The 23,388-nt window shown below is 40.2% G+C and overlaps 1 protein-coding gene and 1 long non-coding RNA gene across 4 annotated transcripts in view; one reads left to right on the top strand and one right to left on the bottom strand.

Annotated features, from left to right (window-relative positions):
* On the bottom strand, positions 1 to 23,071 carry LOC145458696 (plasmolipin-like). 3 transcript variants are annotated; one of them, XM_080337155.1, is made up of 3 exons: positions 3,313 to 3,510; positions 1,593 to 1,742; positions 1 to 177 (listed from the first exon to the last, which is right to left on the bottom strand). In XM_080337155.1, the coding sequence occupies exons 1-3, from the start codon at positions 3,438 to 3,440 to the stop codon at positions 129 to 131; spliced, it is 327 nt and encodes a 108-aa protein (XP_080193281.1). In that variant the 5' UTR covers positions 3,441 to 3,510; the 3' UTR covers positions 1 to 128. The 3 variants fall into 3 exon arrangements, with proteins under 3 accessions (XP_080193281.1, XP_080193280.1, XP_080193279.1); XM_080337154.1 differs by lacking the exon at positions 3,313 to 3,510 and adding an exon at positions 22,593 to 23,069 and having other exon boundaries at positions 2 to 177; XM_080337153.1 differs by lacking the exons at positions 1 to 177; positions 1,593 to 1,742; positions 3,313 to 3,510 and adding exons at positions 18,237 to 18,508; positions 19,422 to 19,571; positions 22,593 to 23,071.
* LOC145458700 (uncharacterized) overlaps positions 18,242 to 23,388 on the top strand; it is a 33,966-nt gene continuing 28,819 nt past the window's right edge. The window contains exon 1 of the long non-coding RNA XR_013921178.1: positions 18,242 to 18,321. This is a non-coding gene — a long non-coding RNA (uncharacterized LOC145458700). The remainder of the gene's footprint in view (positions 18,322 to 23,388) is intronic.

Genomic DNA, 23,388 nt, shown 5'->3' with positions numbered 1-23,388 from the left:
ATGAATCACACAAGTCCATTATCTCGAAATTAACCATGTTTTGTTCTTGTGTTGGCTGGCTGGTTGGCAACATTCTGCCAAGGAAACCGCCCATGCGCTTTTCGGAACGACACAAGAGCGCTAATCGCTTAGAAGACAGTTGCGAAGAATCCGAACGCACAGCTCGCTTGCAACTTACTAAAAAACAAAATGCGTACAATTCAAGTAATATCTTATCGATAGTAACATTCCACAGGTAGTTGAAGTGGTCTCGTCACCCAACTAGAGACAGCACTTGTTAATTGGGCATGATATTTTCTCGTTTTACATTTTGTCGTGTCCAGCCCACACTATGCCTGTAAGAACACATAGTAGGATCGCATTACGCTTTCAAAGGCCTGAACTGGGTTAGAACGAGCAACACATTGTTAGAGCGAAAGTCGGTATGGGGGTGAACAATTATCTATTTCTTGTTGATATGCCAGAATTTCAAGTCTACAATTTACATAATTTAATAAACTAAACGTACTGTTTGTATGCATTAGCCTACTTAAAATGACACAGTATAACACTATTCTAATATCAAACATTGGCCTACTGATCCTGTACACTGGGGTTCGCCGCCACAAATAGCAATGACAAACACTATGACTATTTGTACTAACCAAGTGCAATAGACTTGGACCATAGTTGAATATCACTACATAGCAGGCTTACCATATTTTGGAAATCATAAAAGAGGACACTTTTTCAGAAATTTTCAACTTGCAAAACCGAGTAAAATTCTCAAATACCGGTTAATTTTTCCCACTTTGCGATCGGTTGACTAAAAAAAAAAGGTCATCACTTCTGCTCAGAGCTCAAAATAACGTTTTTTACTCCACTTTGCCAGGTGGATGACTAAAAAAAAAAGGTCATCTTTTCGCTCAGAGCTAGAATCACCGTTTTTAACTCCGAAACACCCGCCGGAGCTTCACTTCTGTGCTAATATGCGGCATATCACTCGCAATTTGCTCTAAATCTGCCTAAATTTTCAAAAAAGAGGACAAAATCTCAAAAAAGAGGACAAAAGGGCGTCCTCCGAGGACACTTTCAAAAAAGCCAAAACAGAGGACAAATCCTCTTAAAAGAGGACGTATGGTAAGCCTACTATATAGGTAACTAACCTATGAGTTGATGCAGCGGAATATGGGATTGCACGGTTAAGCAACCGGATTAAGCTCGCAATTTCTGGTTGCTTCACAAACAGAAGTGGTAATCTTATAGCTGGCGAACCAAACGCAAAATTTCTTAAAACTTGTTCAACATGAAAGCACGCAGCTGCTGTCACACTTATCTCAAAAATAAAAATGATAATGTGGTCAGGTCACTCTAACCATCTATCATCTGTTTCGCATCCACCCGTGGGATAGTTAGCTATAACATCACACCAGAAAGTGATCAGGACGTTGCTAATTTCTATGCCACACAGTGTAAAGTAAGCACTAATAAAGCACACGCCAAGTAAATACATCTCGGGTGAGACGTATCCTATTATAGGAAAGGAATATAGAAGTTTGAGTATTAGTCTACCTCATCCATCTCGCCTCGGAGGCAACGCAGTATTACTTTACCTGCTATGCTTCGCCCATGCGGCAACGCAACACGTAGAAATGAAGCACAGCAATGCAAATATGAGGTTACCGAATATTTGAATAGTTCCCCATGGCAGATTCGCGAACGTGGTTGCATGGAGACCGAGTACAAAAACTACGAAGAATCCCCTGTAAAATTATCAATGTGCAGTGATTGGACCAGATGTTCAAAATCGTTGACTATATACAAGTATATGTTAATGTCACCAGTGTTCACCACTCAAGTACAAGAACTAACGATTTTCAAGAGTAGGTTACATAAAGTAGAAGTAATAAGGGTTACGAACTATAGGAGGGCGCAATGCCATCCAATTTCTGAAAGACGTTCTTGGGTGAAACAAAGGTATAGAACTACTGTTCTATGGAAGAGTTATCATTTGTATGACATGATGCGGTCGAATACTAAACTGTTGAAAAAATGTATCTCCGGCAAGGGATGTAAAGCAACGCAAATTCACGTAGCTTTACTTGATGCAGTTTTGGGTGGCTTCGAATAACACTATAGCTCCCGGTTGTACTTGAGTAGAATTCTGCGTGGCTACTTGTTCTACTTTAATAGTGTTCTTGAGTCTTGACTACTTTGACCACGTCAGGGTTTACGTAGCAAAATTCTACCGTATTATTATAGAAATTAAACATGGCAGGGTAACGGCCGATTTCTGGCAATCCAAAAGCTATCTTTTCGAGGGCAGAAATTACTGAATCTGGTCTTGATCGAAAGCTACTGTTGCACCAATTCCGAAAATATAAATTAAAATATGATCAGGCACTGATCCACCTAGAATCCGTCCTCCAAGTCTGGAATATCAGCATTGTTCGAACAATTGGAGAGTCGCAACGGGTCATTGTTATGGTCATTAGGTCGCGTTACCCGATTGTTCTGAACAATGCACATTTCAGATGTTGAGGGTGGTTTTTCGTCAATGACTGAAGCGTGACTATATTTTCATTCATATTTTTTGAATCAATGCGGCAATAGGTTTCGATCAAGACCAGATTCAGTAATTTCTGCGCTCTGGAAGATAACTTTTGGATTGCCAGAAATCCTACAGTCGCTTACGCAAAACAATTCTCCACTCCAGCCTCAGCGAAGCGGAACGAAGCTGCAAAATCGATCGTTGCCGTTTCATGTTTAATTTCTATAGTATTATCAACGCCAATGGCGGTGAATACGTCATGTGAATTAGAGAATTACTATTGCGTTTTCGTGCTCTGGAAATAGTCAAATAAGTCAGCAATATATAGCGTCTCCCTGAGAACATATCGTGAGCAACATTTTGAATTTTGTCACAATTTACGAATCAATTAAGCACATCGTTTATTAGTAATCGCATATACCACGTTCAGCCGTGGTCTTATAACCAATTCGCTCAAACAATGGATATCAGCAACGGCTAACAGAGCCTAGATAATGGGTAGACACGTAGGCGTCTCGGGAGCTATGATTTTCGTTCCAAAATGATGTTTCATTTCTTCGAAAAAGTGGTGACTATTTGAAAGGTTGATTGTGACATATCGTACGCTCGAGGCTTACGATCGTAGGCCCCGGTACGCTCAAAATCATTCCGCACGTCATGAAAAAATTTAACTCGCGTACCACAAGAAGCACGCGTGTCAGGTGTTGACGACCCCTACACTAGATGGATATAACAATAGCCTGAACTTAAGGATATTCCTGATCGGGAATGGCTGTACTCACAATGTTATCAACCAGCTGAAGATGAATCCGAACGCAGCGAAGCAGAGTACTGGTACATAAGCGCACCACCCTGCGGGAGCCGCGGTAACGAGCAGGGTCCACGCAAGCAACGTTGGAACGAATTCCATGATGATAAGAATCCCAGAAGAAGTCGTTAAGAATCCGACGTTGATGCCAATTGATACTCGTGAATTGGCCGTTCAGTGCTTTTCAACCTTTTTGAGCTCCATTCGCACTTTTTTTTGTAAAATGAATTTCATTCGCACAAAGTAATCGAAAATTGTTATGCATAAAGACGATGAAGATAGGCCTACTTGACAACATTTTGTTCAGATGTGCAACAAATTGACTACTATGTAGCTTAAGCTGTTAGGTGTTTCGTTAAAAAGGTAACTTTTTTCGCTCGTTTTGCTTTCAACTATTTCACTAAAACCCTTCTCGGCCAAACAATGTTGTTGGGAATTTGTACAAGAACGTCTACTAGTGCTTGATTGACCAGGTCTTATAATCTGTTCTGCACTTCTATCCAAAATACAGCAGCGTATATTTTTCGCGAATAAAAATGCGTGCTGGCAGAAATCGTTTTTGAGAGCTGACACAAAGGTCCCGCGACGCTCCAGTTTGTCGAAAGGATGGAATACCCACATGTGTGTGTTGAGGCGTTTGCCTTACGTCTTTATGGAACAGAAGATGCAAAACGATCAGGGCACATTAGAGCTCGCTACCTTATAATACGTTGCTGCAACTTCTGTCTCGCGAGTTTATGAGAAGAGCAAATAACTCACGATACTGTGTGTTTTACTCATTACTAACTTGAGAATTCATAACAGTTTAATAACGGTAAAGTTGCTTTTAGACTACCACCAATATTTGAGTTTTTGTGGCATCTCGCGACCCGTGCCTCACCCATGAAAATGAATTCATTTTTAACATTACAGTTGTATGCTACGATTTTACGGGCATGTGTGACATACAGAGCGCGTACACCACAATTCTACCCATGACAGCTCAACAAAACATGTATGACGTACGCGATTTCAAATTAGAGTGAATTGAATTCCTCTGCGTATCTCAGTTGTACTACAGTCTACTCAGATTGCAAGAACGGGCCTATTCCGTGCCGACAACGGAGCGTATATCCAATCCATTTCGAAAGGTTTGAGCATCCAGAATCGGTCATTTTTAGACTGAGGTTTTGTCTAAGCTTATGTTTTGGCACCGCCAGCGGTTTGTTCGCCAAAACTTTACGTCTTCACGTGTCCCGACGCAGAAGGGGTTAGTCTCGAAATGAATGAATCTCATATGCCTGAGCTCGCTCGTTACTCGCCCCTACATTAATTCATCCCAACGGGCTTCGACCATGTTTTCCAGAAAAAACATTTGGAAATCTTATCATGAGTTCTCATGATAAAGTTATATTTTCTGCGTGTCTCGCTCATTGGGTACAGTACCCAACACAGGCTTTTTTGCAATAAATTCTATAAATACTGCATAGGCTACATATTGACAAATAGCATGGTATCGACCCAAAATTACACCCTTCGCGGTCCATACTTTAATAACCTGCGAAGGAGGCAAAATTTGTGTTACAGTAACTTGCAAATGTGAGTCTTTAATGATAGTATTTACTACTATCCTCGTGCCTCGCGCTTATCGAACAGTTATTACGAAAATATGAAGATGTTTATAGCGAAAGAGTGTAGAAAGTCAATTTGAAGATATTTTTCCAGCCTGTCGCAAGCTCAGACGGGCTGATATACTGTATGTCTGGCACTATGGAGATTGTAGAGATCTGTATACTGCCACTAAACCAGCTTCCCAACCAAACGTTTGGTTACGTAATAATTACAGTGTGGGAATATTAATTCACGATGGCTCGTGAGAGCTCCGATTAGTGGTGCGTCGTATTAAGTTTTACAATTCTGTCGCAACAACAGAAGTTACACTGACCTTAAATTTCCTATAAGGTTTATTTGAATTATTTCACGTCAGAAAAGTTGACAATTAACCAAGATTTTGATTCGCACTTGATCCGGATTTTCATTCGCACCATTCGCACCACCTTCGTCATTCGCACTTGATCCGGATTTCCATTCGCCCTATTCGCACTACCTTCGTCATTCGCACTGGAATTTTTTTCATTCGCACAAGTGCGAACCGTCACACAGGTTGAAAAGCACTGCTATAGTTTATATACTACAGCCCGGTGACTCGGAAAATCTATCCAAAATATTTTCATAAATATTTTATAATAATAATACGCATATTTGTTGTGACCTAGGACTGTTAATTTAGGCCAGTTATATTGAACTAGATTCACCTAGGGTGTCGATTCAAGGACAACCGAAAAATCTGAGAGCCGACTCGGAATCCTGTCTACAAAGCAATAAGTGTGTGGTTGCAAATAGCAACAGCCCGCAAGCTATATTGTAACTTCTAAAGTACATAAAAAATATTGCTTTGATGTGCATTTATTTTCAGCAGAATTGGTGGGTGGATATGGGGTAAGGTGCTCAGAAACTAGGGTTTGGCGCGCCAGACTTTGAGGGATGATTGATGTGGGTTGCATAAGGGGCCGTCATAATTCGAGTCTATCAATGGGTTGCTCAACGAAGAATCAAGAGTTATCGAAAAATATTGTAGGTTACAAGCTTTGAGCGGATATCCCCTTCAGGAGCGGTAACGCGTGCATGTAAATATCAAGTGTCCCCGTGTTTCGAATACTCGGTACTGTTCACAAAGACCGCTGTCATGTTGGAAAAATCGACGAGGTGTATTCTCGGCAAATGCACTGCAACTAGACGACGCTATATTGCAATTGATTGACATCGCCAGATAGGTGCTCTTACGCTATCCCGCGCTTGGTTAGTAACCACGATCGTCGTAATTGTGCGAGCAGGACAATATAATCAATAACACTGGTCCACAAATTCCGAGTAAATTTTTGCGCCAAAAAAATTAATGTTTGATGTAGGCTAATTGAAGGTTGCTGAATCCGATTCTGTGCTCAGAATTTTTCTATCACGTCAGATTTTTCCGTATGAATCTTTCTCATTTTCATAAATTATTCAAATTACGGCTTTCGATAGTTACATCACGGTTAGCATAAAACAGCAACAGATCGAATATTGTTATTCAAATCATCTATCATGAAACCTGGGTTTTTGAAGTACAGAATGAGTTAGTTTTCGGGGAACTTGGATCCAGTGATTCGCTATATCGTTCAATCAGAAGCTATTTTCGACCCGTAAAATTACACTAGTCTACAAATTTCAAAAAATAAATTTGCCCTAAATATTGTAATGATTGATTCTAGTTTATATTAGGTTTCTGAATACGATTATGTGCTAAGAATTTCTCTATCACCTCAGAATTTTTCGGTGTGTATTTTTCTCATTTTCATAAATTAATCAAATGTCGGCTGACGTTAGTGACATTACGGTGAGCGTACAACAACAACAGTTCAAATATTGTTAATGAAATCATCTATAATGATGAAAACTGGGTTGTTGTAGAACAGAATAACCGAGGTTTTGGTGAAATTGAATCCAGTGGTTGTCTATCTTCTTTCCATCAGGACCTCTTTTCGACCCATAAATATATATGTGGATCTGGATGCAACATTTTAGTCGGTAGCAGTTATCATCTTTATATACCACTCTTCGTGTAAAGATTGCGATTAGTAGCTCCGTATCCAGTTTAGTTCCATACGTTATCTTTCTTTATACATCTGTCCTGCAGACTTAATCGGTCAATGCATTTTGTGACAGCGCACTGCTCTTTCGTAAAACGTAAAAGTTTGCAAACAATAGACATTGCCGGCACTATAACCCAAATATGTGGCCATTTAAGCTGGTTTTGAAACATTAAAAGGAACAGGATGCCTTCTTTTCCAATGAAAAAAAAAAATGCTTATCATGATAACTTGAAAGAATTTATCATCATTAATCTCCGCCTGTACTAGAATTTATCATCATGCTGATTCTTCTTCTCAAGTTTCCATATACTGTCACATCTTATCGGAATCGAGGAGAGCTGTTTCTGAACTCTTTTTCTTTGGGTTTATTGCCATGATTTAAAGGGCTTCTTTTGCATTGTCTATTATAGACAACCCAATGAATAGAGATTGCTTACTAATAGCTCAACACGAAACTTGAAGTGCGTGTTACTTCACAATAGAAATAAATATGCATCGGTTCTAGGACAGTCGATCCGTCTCGACGTAGGACATTCTGTGACCTACATCAAATAACAGAGGTGGTCAGTAACGAAGTACTTCTACTTGTTGGAAGTACTCGAGTAGTTTTCTTCTACTTCTGGCACCTACTCTAGTAGATCTGATTTTCTCTACTTCTACTTCGTAATATTTTTCAATTAATGTATGTTGATTGCGTAAAGTGTTGAAACCGTATCCGATACAACTTCTCCGTATTGCTCTTATCCTAAACTTGGGGCCTTATAATATGGGGTAGGGCGACATGCCATGATACTCTCTAAAACGGGGTCGTCTAGTGAACAAAGGGTTAGTATCGCATTTATATATCAATATTATAATTTACGCACCATCATGCGAAAAAATGCTTATTCTGTCGAAAATTGATACCTCCTGGGATGCATCAATACGAATCAAGCTCTCTGCACCTTCCGCATAGCTCAATTTGCAGCTTTTGACAGTCCATGCGAACGAATTAAGACTGTTGTCGAAACGACTTACTTACTTGAGTAGATTTAAAGTCAGTCAATTCTACTTCTACTCGAAGTAGTCTTAGGTGACTTATGGAAGAAGTACTTCTACTTCTACTTGAGTAGCTTTCTTGACGACTTTGACCACCTCTGTCAAATACCATGTGTTCTGCTGGAACAGAGCTAGAGATAAGCATTCGTTACTTTCTCGTGATGTTTTTAAATGGTTTCGCGGCTTTTTGTTAGTATTTTGTATGATTAAACGTCAGTTCTAAATACAAAAGCTTTATATTTTTGGCAGTTTCTTATTTGCCGTAATATTTTGCCATGAACTAGAGTTGGTCGAAGCGATCGGCGTTGCTAGTCATTTCTAGTCAATTAAAAGTAGAATTACATTAATTTCTAAGACATGTGAAAACTATTTCACGTAGAAGATAAAATGTAAGAGAATTACTAAATGTCAGTAAATTTATAAGTATATTAGGTCGGGAGAGGGTGGTCTCATACTTTCAATACTTGGCCGGAGGTTGCTAAATACGAAATCGCAAGATGTATCGTTGCATCTAACGCAAAATGACTCTAATGACACCACCCATCGGTAGAATCTTCGAAAAAATATATTCAGTTACTGTGATTCAGAGGCCATTTCACACGTTTCTTATGGAATTTAACTCATGATAGTGACGCAATATTATCCCTGAACCACTTTCTTATTTACAAAAACCAAATTGCAAACGTAATTAGCTAATCCAAGAATACTTTTCAGGTAGATGTTGAAGTAGTTGTAAAACATTACCACTTCAGTAAGTATTGCAAGTAGCCAAAATCTACTTGATTACCTCGAAAAAGTAGAAATATTCAACATATATATTATCTCAAAAACGTGATGTGATAGAGCAAAAATAATGTCTGATTCGTGAGAATCGTGTAGACCAGAGTAATCAGCTCAATTCCAACCACTAGAAGCGAAGTTATTGCAGTAGAAAAATTGAATTAGAATAAAATAGTATTTACGGTGGCTAACTCTTTAATTATTTATTATAAAATCATGGAATTGAATATTTTTCTACTGCAATAACTCGCTTAGTGGTTGGAATTTAGCCAAATTTTCTGTGCATCATCTGTACTGATAGCATAACAATTTTATGGGGTTGACAGAAAAATTTTGATTTTGAAAGTTTTTTAATGATCAATTCAAAGCTTTCTACTGCAAGAAAATCGCCTTTACTGGTTGGTATTGAGCCAAAGTTGACGCGCAGCGTTGTTTTCACCAACCTAAGAACTTTATCAAGTAGCTAGTGAAATCTGAAGAAAAAGTTTTTTTGAACAGCCCTATTGTACAATGCGATAAGACACAATACGATTTAATGAACAGATAGCAGGATGCCGAAAGACGCGCAGTTGCGGTCTTTTAGACTGACATCAACTGACAATGTTGATATACAGAGCAATCACTTTCTGTGTCAGTGTATGTTTAGATTTGATGGCATACTACAGCATGAAAGGTTACGTCGGATGACCTCGTGACTCCCACAAATAGATACACAGCATACATGACACTGAGGTAACAATATCAGAATCGAACATTTGCGGAGACGGGCGGACACGGAATCACCTCTTAACACATCACTTCATACAACCGTAAACGTCGTCGAAGTACTTCCGACACTCTTTCACGCCTTGCACTTACGAGGGCGTGGCTGTTTTTTGTGAACCCTCCAAATGGCGATCGTGCTCACTACATGGTTGGTGATATAATGACAGCAAGTCCTACGGGATTAGGAAGCAAGATTAGCTAATTCATTTTCGAAGCAAATATATAGTAATTTCCATCGAATAAAATAATATTGTGGCTAATGTGATCTTGGTAACACTGATGCTAACTTTAAGAGTAACTTATTAATAGGTGTGACCTTTCTGACACTCTCCCCCTCCAAGTATAGAGTTTTTCGGTGTGTCAATTCCACTACTGATCACTGGTCAGGGGCGAGGCGGTTAACATTATTTAGCTTCGCTCTCCTTCAGATGTAGGATTGGAATTTTGATATATTTCTGTTCATATCGTTGCAATGAAACTGCAATGTTGTGAAGGAGTTGAAAGATTTCAGGTCTCTTGGTTTCCCGATCAATATAACTGTTAAAGAAACTTTCAGGATCCTGGGTAGATAAAAGCTACACCGTATTATCACTAATAGCCACCAGGTAGAACTGGGAATAAGGAATCGACGAGACAATTCCGAGTAGAGTATCAACTGTGCTATAATTCGATTAACGTAGCAAGTCGATTTTTTCGAGTAACAAAATTATACGCGTTTTTTTTTCAGCAAAAATATGATTTCGATACTGACAATACTGTATTCCCACGGTTGAATCCTCATGACCTCGGCTGACCGTATCGTAGCTTCGATAATGATGTAAACATTGCTATGAATATTCATGGAGCGGCATATCCATACAGTAGTAATCTAATATTATTACAATGGTCTGGTCACAAAGCGATACGAAATAGTAATGGTCCAGATATTAGAAACTATTTTGGATATCGTGAAACTGGCATAATTGCATTATGATCCAATAAAGATACGCTTTGAAACTTACTTTAAAGGCCATTGCTATATGGCTATGAATTCAAACGTGGTGCTCGAATACCCGACAAGAAAAGCAATACTAAAAGCTGAATTGAAATACCCAGTAACATGATTTCTTCTCAAACCACAATAAACCACGCAATGAAGTACAACTGACAAGTACATTCGTATTGAAATGAACCCGGGCATTTTCGGCTGACACTCGTCAGGCGTAATCGTCAGCAACTAGTAGAGAAATGGAAAGAAATTTGTATATCAATTATCGGGTTCATTTCAATATGAATATACTATTCCATTGTATATAGAAATTCTGTACTTCCAAGAAGCTCTTCAAATGACGTTCAAGTATGGTTTTCAGAGCAGGCTATACAAAAGTACAAAAGGGCAGTAATATAAAGCATCGACTTGAAACACGTATACGACGGCTATACATTCAATGGGGCATTTACTGTAGTTGGTTTATTGAGTCACGCAATTTAGTTCCCAGTTCTGTAAGCGCAATCCGGATGCGATGAAACGTTGATCAATAGGCGTGTTTGGCTAAAGATGACCAAGATTTCGCATGACCCGACTGCATAAGTGCAAATGCACACTGTACAGTGCAAATGAGCTTGATCGTTCCTTAACTTGGATTCACTAACTATCGAGCTGCGATGTACGGGAAATATGCAATTCTACAATTCAAACATGCAGGCTTGAGGTTGTCATGTTATCATTTGTAACTCTGAAGAATTTGGGAATGTTCAGTGAGATGGACAAAGTAACAATGTTCTCATGTTCATTATTACTCATTCCACATACTTGTCTCTTTGTGTACTTCTGGAAAAGGTACAGTGATCAGCAATGAAACTTGTTGGATTGATACTGGCTGTGTACTGTAGGTAAGTTAATGGACCCAGTGTTGGGATGACTCGAGTCATTGACTCGAGTCAGACTCGAGTCAACTTTTTCGAATGACTTGACTTGACTCGAGTCACTTTGCAAAAATGACTTGACTTGACTTGACTCGGAGCTTCAAAAATGTGGATTGACTCGTGACTCGGAGCAAAATTTACGAGTCAATTTCAAGTCATCAAGTAAACGGTGTCGACTAAATCATTGTGCATGTTCGGATTATTCACGTTACGCCGTTGTAACTTGTGAGAGCAACCAGTCATTCACTGATCGTACGTTTCACTGATCCTTGATTATTACATCACAAATACACTGACCGCATACGAAATGATCACAGCTGGCGTTGTCGTAGTAGCAGATTAATTTGATGGCAACGTATCGCTGTTTATTGGACGGCTCTGTCCTTACATTGCACGGCACTCACCTTTACCAACCCTCTTGTATGATTTGAATCTAACAAATATATTTTATGCATTTATATCCTCACAGATGTATATATATATGGCTAGTGTGTTGTACGATATCAATTTCTTTCATCTTCTCGAGGCTTCGTATTCGATCCTCTATTTTGGCTGATAATAAGAGAATGTAGCATGTAGCTCAGAGCTGTCAAACTCAACTGACGTTGCGGATCGAATTCAAATATACAGATTACTTGCGGGCCGCACCAGTCAAATGATTCCAAAATATTACTAACTTTTAACAGACTTAACTCAATATATGCACTTTTTCGCATTCTCGGAATTGGGTGTTAATGTCAGCGATTTTCTCCTGACGATAACCACAATCACAACTCCGCTGTCGGGTTGTTTTAATGTGGCCTATGAACATACCCGAAATTTGCCATCTTGAAGGAATATTTATTAGTAGTATTTCTTACTACAAATTCGAGAAATGTGTTGGATAAAATCACGCAATTTACAACATATACTCAGAATGTCTTCGCGGCCCGAATGAAATCATTTGGCGGGTCGTATGTTTGACACAGTTACTTACTATACAGTTACTTACGTGTTTTATTAGCAGTTCTACGTGTGCGTGCGCGATACAACGCATTTTTGCATGTATATTTAACTTTGAATTCGTTATTTGATTCAAGATAAATGACCGATTGATCTCTTTAACACACCTAGTAAAATATAATGAATTTAAATGATCACTCATACTTCGAAAATTCAATTTGACTTGAATTGTGACTTGACTCGTGACTTGACTTGACTTGACTCTAGTCACCTCCAAAAAACGAGTGACTTGAGTTGACTCGAGTCACCTTTGAAAGTCGATTGACTTGACTTGACTCGAGTCAAAATGTGCAATGACTCGAGATGACTCGTGATTCGAAGGTAGTGACTTGATACCAACACTGAATGGACCTAATGAGTATAGGGGGTAGCGAGAGCTCCGTTAATCACGGGCGAATTTAGTAACTGCAATATAAATCACATCAACATGCATGTATTGAAAAGAGACGCGGAAGCATTCACAAATTGGCAATCGGACAATCATCCTTCGACGAGCACGCTTTGTGGAGCTGCTACACCACTCCCTCCACCGCCTCAGGAACCGTAGCGAGATGGAGGATGCCTGTTGCGTTTAGATCTTCTTGCATCTTGAAAATCGCGTGATTGCTCGATCTCGCGTATTTGCCGTGGTGGACTACCGCGTCTTGAAGGTTGTGCCACTTCCAATTCCACTTCCAGTGGTCCTTTTCTATCCATATATGCTGGCTTCAGACGATCGACGGATGCCACATCCGGTCTGCCGCCTATGAATAGCGTGAACAACTTTGCTGATTTCTGCAAAACCTTGTACGGCCCATCGCAAGGTCAACGGTAGCCGTTGTGCAGTGCACCCCTTTGAATGAGCACATATGGGCATTTCTTCAGACTTCTCGGAGCTGTAGCTTTCGACATGCCGTGACGTTACATTGGCCGTGGAAGGAGATTGCGAATCGTTTATCGCTCTCTGCTAAGTAAGGAACAAAGTCACCTGGAACCGTCAATGCTGCTGCACCGTACACATGTTTGGCGGAAGAGGAAGAGGCTTCCAAATCCTCTTTGGGTGTTGTGCAGATACCTATAAGCACCCAAGGTAGCTGATCCACGCAGTTTGGACCAGACGGTCTCGCCATAAGGGAACTTTTCAACTGTCTGTGAAAACGTTCCACGAGGCTTGTTGGTGAGAACTCGTCATCTTGCGTGGGAACACCTTTGGTAGCTGATCGATCGAGGTTAACTGCGGTTGCCGATCGGAAGAGATACGTGTCGGAATTGCCTTTATCGTAAAGTGAGCAAGGGAACCTTCAGATGTCGAGCTACGACCGCTATACCACTACACTAAAGTTATATGTGCTAGAATACCGAAACGTCTCACCTATTTGGCAATGAAGGCTCTGGCGCACGTCAGTGTTGTCGAGTCCTCCATTGCTATCGCCTCCGGCCAGCGAGTGAAACGATCTACCATCGTCTGCAAATACGTCTTCCCTTGTTTTTTTTTTCCTTGATTTTGTTTTAAATGCAACCCTATCTGGGACACGTAAACCACGGTGAATACCCAACCATATTTGCCTGACGGGAACCCCAACGAAAAGCTTGGTCCCGCAAGTACGTATGATGCTTCTGTTCGAGGCCGTAAGCAGCGGACCAAAGGCTTCGTGTCTACATTCGAGCCTGGTGGGTGCGAATACGCTGACTTTCGCCCCGGTTTCGACAAGAAAAAGGAAGTTATATCTCAGGTCTTGCAAGTAAAGTAAATGTTGGCCGGTTGCCACGTTTACTGCGGACAACCGGCTCTATCGTTTTTCTGTTGCCAAGCACATGGAGGGCAGGATTGTCGTGTTTTCTTACCAAATTGTCGATGGTAGAAGCAGAAGTTTGAAACCGGCTCAATCGTTTTAGGAATGACCGGTTTGATCTTACTTAGTATACTAATACTGTAATCGGCGGATATCCATAGCCACATTTGATCAGCCCGCCGAGAAAAATCCCGTGGGTTAGACCTATCTAGATTAGGGCTCTTCAACCGGGTGTCATAGGGCAGTATGGGTCTCAACTCGGCCGACCACTGTGAATTTCATGGGCGGCCACACTGATCCATCGTGGCCGGCCACAAGTTCATGGCCAGTTAAGGATTTTTGAATACTGAAATTCTGTACCTCCAAGAAGCTCTTTAATAATTTTGCTCACCTAGTTTGATTGAAACTGTCCTCTTTCAATCCCCGTGAATATCTGAAGCAGATCATCTCTATTTGAACTGCGTTCTTAACGGCTAGGTCTGTGAACTAATAACACTATTATCGCCAGTTATCAGATTATATTACGAGGCCTACTACTCAATGTCGTCGGGAAGGAACTGTGTAGTAGTAGGTCACCAGAAGCTAAGGGTCTTAAATTTCCCGATTTCCCGATCATTGTTTTATGCAGTTGTCCATAAAGAGTGGATAAGGGCTTCGATGGCGTTGCTTATTGCTCGAAAGAAAGACTGTAAAGACAGGTGTGTTTGTTCCAGTATAACCTCTTTGTGAGCATAAGCGGTGTCTTACAAAAAGCATATAAGTGGGCCATGCTAGCAGAGGAGGTCTAAGTAGTCAGGAAAGCTACTCAAGTGGAAGTAGAAGTGGCGACGAAAATAATTACTCAAGTTCGAGTAGAAGTACTTCTTACATAAGCAACCTGAAACTACTTGAAGTAGAAGTCGAATTGACTGACTTTAAATCTACTCAAGTAAGTAAGTAGATAAGAAAACGATTGTAATTCGTTTGCATGGACTGTCCAAAGCTGCAAATGGAGCTAGGAGTAGCGAAAAAATATCTACTTGAGTAAGTACCAGAAGTAGAGGAAAACTACTTGAGTACTTCAAAAAAGTAGAAGTAATTCGTTACTGAGCACCTCTGGCTAAAAGTCGGCATATACGGAATCAAAAATGCAGAAAGTTGGTCTGGTGTAAATTACCTAGTCAACAAACACCATGAATACCCCAAACAAACAAACAAACATCTTTTGTTTTGACTCCGCGTCGATAGACGGATCATCCGCACATCCGCGTTTCAAGTTGCCGCGCAATAGGCTGACCTCCATACTCTGACTCTGTTCCTCCATTCCTATGAGTTCAAAAACTGTCAGTATGGAGGAAGAGCTTGGTGCTCTTGCCTTATATGAACGATTGATGACTGATGATTGCAAGACCTGATTCTGCTAAGCAAACAATTACTGTCTCTATCGTAGTACCGAAACTGTCTGTAGAGTCCGGTCGACCTTCACTCGCGACGACAGCCTGACGAGAATCCTAACTGCACGAGAAAACAGATCAAAATAAATGCATTAAAAAAGGGAAGCGGAAGCATTAACAAATTGGCAATCAAAACTTCGATCAGCGCGCCTTGTAGAGCCGCCACAAGTGATATATTTCGACGCTTGACCCGTAAGATTACACAAGTAGACAACCACCGCAACCTGCAATCCATATCAAGCTCAGTTGTATTCATCTTTCAACGATCCATCTTTTTATTCAACTGTGAAAGGTTTTCACATTCGTAAGACTTGACCCAAATCGGATATTAATTTGATGATAACGCATACACGCAAGACCTAATAGCGTGACTCTTTCTACACTTGATAAAAGCCCCCTATCCCGGTAGTGTTAGTTCACAACCGATCACTATACCACACCATACCAACACATCCTATGAGGGTCAATAAGGGTCACTTCACCACCACAGCCTATATACCTGAAACGTTAGCATGCCACCCCCAGAGGTGGTCAGCAACGAAGTAGCCTACTTCTACTTTTTTGAAGTACTGTAACTGCTCTTGAGGAGAGGTATTGAAACCACTTTTATTTGAACTCAAATCACACGACCGATCCCGACAAACGATGATCCGTTGAAGAAGGTTGAAATAATATATTTAAACGAACGACGTAACAAATGGATGTCCAATTGCAGCAAATAAGGTATGTCGTCAGACTAGGTTTTAAAATTGTGGTGGTCGCCTGCGTTTATGGAGACAAGCCTGAGCAATAGAAACACATGTCAGTAACTAGTGACCACAGACAGATACCACGAATAACAACTAACAGCGTACCAACTCAACGTATCAACACGCAGCACCAACGACAAAGCCGAATAAACTTGAGGCGGCGCTCAATCAACATAAGAGAACAACCATTGCGGCGCCTAATCGATTGTTGATAATTATTATGCACTGCAGATTACTGCAGTAACAAGTTTTCCACTACTTGGATACTTACTCAAGTAAATCAAATTTCCCGCTACCTCTACTTCGTAATATTTTGTGATCTACCTACTTGCTTTACGCTATTTTCAGTTTTTCAAGTAGAAGTAGTTCAATCCTCCAATCAGATAACTAGCCTGGAGAATTTTGGGGCTGTTTTCACATAGTGTCAACATATAGTTTTCTTAAAAGTAGAGTAAAGCCCATAATTTTCGCCGTGCTTCGCGCAGTAATGATATGGAGCGATCAATATGATTTCACGGAAGTATCGATGAATATAAATTAGACAGCGCCATATAGCGGTTTGCGTGGTTCCGTTCAGATCGCATTGTCACCGGTATGAGATATTTCATGGCAGTAAATATGGATCATCATCATAACGTTTGAAGCTGATGTTTCACAGTCTAGCATTTATCATATCGTAATCGTAATCGTAGTCTATCGTAATCTAGCAGTCCAGTCTGGAAAAGTGAGCTCTTGACTTTTTTAGCTTCAGACATATGTTTAGCAGACCACCTTCGAAACTGTCAGGACTACAGTCATGAAATATATTTTCCGCCTTTTAGAAATAGTGTTTATATCTCTCTTTCAATTCCCAGTATCCTACTTTGGACAATAATTAGTTTCAGTTGCTTTGTCTGGAGAACATACAGGTTGAAGTAGGCCTATAGAAGCAAGTGTAGTAAAGTCTTTATTTTCCGGAAATAAAGTACACAATGTGGCATTTTTACGAACCACCACGTTTTTTATTTACGTTTACTAATCGCGCAAATCGTTAACACCGTATCCGATATAACTTCTTCGTATTGCTCTCCGACTTAACTACGGGCCTTATAGTATGGGGGAGGGCGCCATACCATGATATTTTCTAAAACGGGCTGTTCGAGTAAACAGAGAATTAGCATCGCATTTCCATATCAATAGTATAATTTTCATCCCATGATGCTGACGAATGCGCATTGCTCATGCTGTCGAAGATTGATACCTCCTGGATGCATCAAAGTGAATCACGCTCAGGTACTTTCCCATAGCTCAATTTGCAGCTGTTGACAGTCCATGCGAACGAATTACGATCGTTTTCACAAGTACTTCCTTACTTGAGTAGATTTAACGTCAGTCAATACCACTTCTACTTCAAGTAGTTTTAGGTTGCTTTTGAAAGTAATACTCTACTCGTACTTGAGTAGTTTTCTTGGCTACTTTGACCACCTCTGGCCACCTCCGGTTTTAATGTTAGTTCACCACAGCACCTACCTGAACGGGTCACCATGCGAGCGATTCTTATCTTTGTAGTGTTAGTTCACCACACCTAGTTTCGCGTTAGTGCCCCACCCCGCCCATAATAACCCCAGGCACACCACCAGCGAGCTATATAACTACAATACTTTTTACCACGCTCGACTGAACATCCTGGAGCCGCCACTAAAACAATCCGCGGCAATATACCATATTTCCTGCTTCTCTATATAAAGAGATTAATAGGAACGTGAGATTTCCCATAGTCAGTGTAGTATTATATATATATATATACTTTATAATATAGCTTTAATTTGGTAGCAAGCGAAATACCGCGTAAATCCAGTAGAAAAGCAGCATAAGTGCTGTTCGAATAGGTTATTTTGGTACGATAAAGTCAGTTAGAGGCTTTGAACAATGAACCTGTTTCGTTCATGTGTTGGCTGGCTGGTGGGCACCATTCTGACAAATAACCGCCCATACACTTTGCGGAACGACACAAGCACGCTAATGGCGTAGAAGATAGTTGCGAAGAATCCGAACGCACAGCTTGCTTGTAAGTTACTAGAAAACAAAATGCATACAATCCAAGTAATATCTCATCGATAGTATCATTCCACAGGTAGTTGAAGTGGCTTCGTCACCCAACTAGAGACTGCACTTATCAATAGGCATGATATTTTACATTTTTAACATCTCGTGCCCAACCCACACTATGTCTGTTAGAGCACAGGATCGCAATAGGCTTTCAAAGGCCTGAAATGGGTTATAACAAAAACACATTGCAGGCACGCAAGTCGGTATGGCGATGAACCATTATTTCTTGTTGATATGCCAGTATATCAAGTCTACAATTTACGCAATGGAGTAACGTATAGGCCTACGCACTGTTTGTATGCATTACTTGAAATGACTTAGCATAACACTGTTCTAAAATCAAACAGAGGCCTGATACTCCTGTACACTGGGGTTAGTCGCCACAAATAGCAATGACATACACTATTTGTAATAAACTTGGCCCATAGTTGAATATCACTATATATATGTAACTAACATATGAATAGATGCGAAAGGTGGGACTGCACGGTTGGGCAACAGAATTTGGCTTGTAATTTCTGGTTGCTTCGCAAACAGATATGGTAATCTTATAGCTGGCGACCCGAGCGCAATATTTATTAAAGCTGGTTCAAAATGAAAGCACAGCTGCTGGCACACTTATCCCAAAAATAAAAATGATAATGTGGTCACTGGTCAGGTCACCGTAACCAACCTTTTACATCAGTTTCGCATCTATCCGTGAGATAGTTATCTACAACTATAACATCACACCAGAAAACGATCAGAACGTTGCTAATTGCTATGCCACACAGTGTAAGTAGGGACTAAAGCACACGCTAACGTCGCCAAGTAAATGCATCTCGGGTGGGTCGCATCCTATTTAGAGGGAAGGAATATAGAAGTTTGAGTATTACTTTACCTCCACCCGCTCGCGTTGGCGGCAACACAACACGCAGAAATAAAGCACAGCAATGCAAATACCAGGTTACAGAAAATTTGAATCATTCCCCAGGGCAGGTTCGCGAACGTGCTTTCATGTAGACCGAATACAAAAACTATGAAGAATCCCCTGTGAAATTATCAATGTGCATTGTGCAATTATTGAAACTGATGCAGTGGAAATCGTTAACAATAACATAGGGCAACAAAAAATAATTTTCTTTCAAAAATCATGGTATGTGAGATCGATCCAGGGGTAGGATATATAAGGGGCGCTGAGTCCGATAATGCCATTGCTTCTGCCGAATTGGATCCATCTTTTGAGATATTGCCTCTTCCTGCATATGCTAGAAAAGTAGTATGTTTGTGTGTAATGTAGCTTAACTCGCGCTGGAGGAGGTGAATATGGGCTTAGATTAGTTGATATCAGTGGTTCCCAAAGTTGGCTGCAGCACCCCCTGGGGGGCGTTCGCGAGTGCGAAGGGGCGATGGCCATGAAATGGGTGATTGGGGGGCACTGGATAGGAAATTTGGCGGTAGGAGGCGCTGAGAGCAAATGGGGCCGGTGTAGGTTTAGAAGGCAACTGTTGTATAGTGTTGAAACGACTGATAAATAAAACAGCTAAATTCGCCTTAAAAATTCAGGATCGATTCAGTCAGGGCAATTTAGGGTCCTCCGTTTATTTTTTCAGCTGCATCAGAAAAGTCTATTGTTACTTGATCTTGCCAATCAATGGACTAAGTTAGCAGTCGGCAGTATCCCTAAAAAGCGTGGTTCATTGTGTGCTGTGAGAACTACGAAGTATTTGAGCAGTTATTGCCCACTGCAAGGTGTGATGACTTTTTTATTTGATTTATTTATGTTTCAAACGATCGTGGATTTTCCACAGCGCTGATACCGTGGCCTTCGCCACGGCGTTCTGCTTGCGAGAAACGATATCGCTTCTACTAGATGGGCACATTTTTCAATATTATTTATTAGTAGAATATATCCGTTCTAGTAAATATGAAACCTGATTGTGGCGTTAGGTCCAAAAATTGTCACAGTTGTTTACAAAGTCAAGATTTTTTTGCGACCTGCACTTCGTTTGTATCGTAAATGATTGCACAGTCGGTGAACTTATCGTACGACATTTTACAGCTTTTAGCCTACTTTATAGGCCTACCATTGTAGATGGCACATTATCTGTTCATTGTGCATCATAAACGGCCAAATGAAATTAATAGGTTGGCATGGTGTTGTGCTGAACGTACCGCAATATCCTAACTGAAGCAAAACTGATTGCATGGGCATTGGTTCTTATATCAAGAAGCGCATGATGAAAAATTGTTATGTGGACAACATTATCAGAATGAAGCTACACGGTGTGTCACCAGAAGTGTATACGCACAACTTCAGTGTTGCCAGCAAACAATTGCTGCTGTTGAACGTTCTTCCTCCATTCTTGACTTTGTAAGGACAGACACTTTCTACCCGAGAATTCCGGAAAGTGTCTTTCGTTGTTGTACTACAATTTTTTTAATTATTTCTACCATAATGCGTGATGTAACTATACTGGAATTCTTCATAGGTCCAGATTTCAGTAAAAAAAATTCATGTAAAGATTTGTCAGTTTCTTAGTCAAATAAGTTTTTTTCAGGCCAAACTACTTCTCCAGGACAAATAGTTCCAACCAGAAATGAAGATAAGTAGTAGGCCTACAATTCTAACATTATGTGGAGAAACACCTAATTTACATACATGAGGCCAAAGAAGAAGTCATAGCAATTCCTAAACATTGACTCTGCTTTACAGCCAATTACACACTACCCTGAAATTCTCCAGTCGCAGCTTTACGTCCCTGCCAGACCTGATTTCGAATTATAGTACGATAACACTGACTCCTCAACATTATTACGAATACAGATTGGACCTACTAAAACATTTACTTTAGTTTGGATAAAATGTAACCTAGTTTGAATAAAATAAAAATAAATAAATAAATAAAAATGACTAATTCGGTGATATCCTGAAAAAATAGAGCTAATTCGCAGAAACCAATGCTATTTTCGAGCTCAACGCCCCCGATTTACCCTCATATCGTTCTCACATACTATGATGAAATATTTTTGTTGTCCAGTGTAATCACGTATAGCCTATGTTAATGTTGCCAGTGTTCGCCACTCAATTACAAGAAGTAGCGATTTTTATAACTATAGGTTACATGAAGGTAGAAGTTATGAGGGTAACGATCCTTATAATGAAGGAGGGTGTATAGCCGCTCAATTTCTAAAAGAAGTACTGAGGTGAAACAAAGATAGAGTAGGCCTACTACTATTCTATGGTGGAGGTATCATTTGCATCACACGATTGAAAGATATATCTCCCGCATACGGGATGTAAAGCCCATTTGGATCTGAAGTAGTATTGGACTGCTTCGGAAAACACTACTCCGGCTCGTACTTGAGTAAAATTCTGCGTAGCTACTTCTTCTACTGTGGTAGCGTTCTGGAGTCTTCACCACTTTTACCACCTCTGAGTTAACGTAGCAAAATTCTAAGGTATTACTAACGCTATATGGCGGTGAATACATCATGTGAATTACTGAACATTGCGTTTACATGCTCTGAAATGGCTCAAATAAGTCGGCAATTTAGCGCCTACATAAGAACATAGTGAGAAGCATTTTGAATTTTGTCACAATGTCCGACTCAAATGAGCGAGTAATCATACCAACCGCATATCTGAAAGCTGAAACCCGTAAGAAAGCTTAACCCCCTTGATTTCAACCTAGTGATTGAATGTCAAGAAGCCAAGGAAAAATCGATAAAATCAAGTACATATAAACACATTGTTTATCAGTAACCGAATACCACGTTCAGTCGTGGTTTTACAACCAATTCTATCAAACAATGGATAGCAGCAACAGTCATGATTTCCGCTATTAAATTTATGTTTATTTCTTCGAAAAGGGGATGCCTATTAGAAAGGGTGATTGTGACGTATCAGGGGCTCTGGACTTACGATCGTAGTCCCCGGTACACTCAAAATCAATTCGCACGTCATGTAAAAATCAGCTCGCGTACTGTCGGGTGTTGGATACCCCTACACTATGGATATAACTATAGCCTGAACTTTCGAATATTCCTGGTCGTGAATGGCTGTACTCACAATGTAATCAACCAGCTAAAGATGAATCCGAACGCAGCAAAGCCGAGTGATGGTTCCCGAACGTACCACTCCACACTAACCAACAGGGTCCACGCAAGCAATGTAAGAACGAATTCCACGATGATAAGAATACCAGAAGGAGTCGTTAAGAATCCGACGTTCACGCCAATTGTTACTTGTGAAGTTGTCGTTGTGGAAATAGTAGTTGTGGTAGTGGTTCTTTGTTTCATCTTTAGTTTAGATTGTAGTTTATACTGAGTAATAAATAATTTAGAATATGGTCACTCGTAAAATATTTCCATAAGTTTCCCTTTAATAAAAATGCATTTTTGTTGTGAACTAGTACCATAAATTCAAAACTGTTACTTGCAAAGATACCACTAGTGTGTACTGTAGATTTAAGGGCAAACGAAACATCTGAGAGACGACTCGTATCCTGTCTACAAAGCTATCAGTGTGTGGCAGCTAACTACAGCAGTCCGCGAGCTATATTGTAGCTTACACAGTATATAAAGCATAATGCATCGATGTACATTTATTTTCAGTTCAATTGTCTGACCTACCTAGGAAATTTCCAGTTTCCTTTCTATTTCAATCAATCAATCAATCGATCAATCATTTATTTTTCACACCAGCGAAAATCCGGTACGGACCAGGATGACGACGAGGAGCCGAAAGGGCTTAGCACACAGTCGCCACCTGTAGGAGTATACACATTCCAATCAATGGTGCATAAGGATGAAAAATAAATATACAAAACTACAAGAAATGCATAGGAAAAATCAACAAGGATAGA

The sequence above is a fragment of the Botryllus schlosseri genome, chromosome 16 (genome assembly GCF_051294905.1).
Source record: "Botryllus schlosseri isolate E-star chromosome 16, Bs_hap1, whole genome shotgun sequence".
In the NCBI taxonomy this organism is placed as follows: domain Eukaryota; kingdom Metazoa; phylum Chordata; class Ascidiacea; order Stolidobranchia; family Styelidae; genus Botryllus; species Botryllus schlosseri.
The sequence above is the reverse complement of the archived record's forward strand: the minus strand, read 5'-3'. Positions and strand labels throughout refer to the sequence as shown.

Bases quoted from the DNA above. Each gene is read 5' to 3' on its own strand.
- LOC145458696 (XM_080337153.1), bottom strand. From the start codon at position 22,822: ATGAAACAAAGAACCACTACCACAACTACTATTTCCACAACGACAACT. The intron at 19,572-22,592 runs GTGAGTACAGCC...ATAATTTCACAG, and splicing joins TTTAGCTGGTTGATTACATT to GGGATTCTTCATAGTTTTTG. The intron at 18,509-19,421 runs GTAAAGTAATAC...TTTGTTTTCTAG, and splicing joins GCCAACGCGAGCGGGTGGAG to TAACTTACAAGCAAGCTGTG.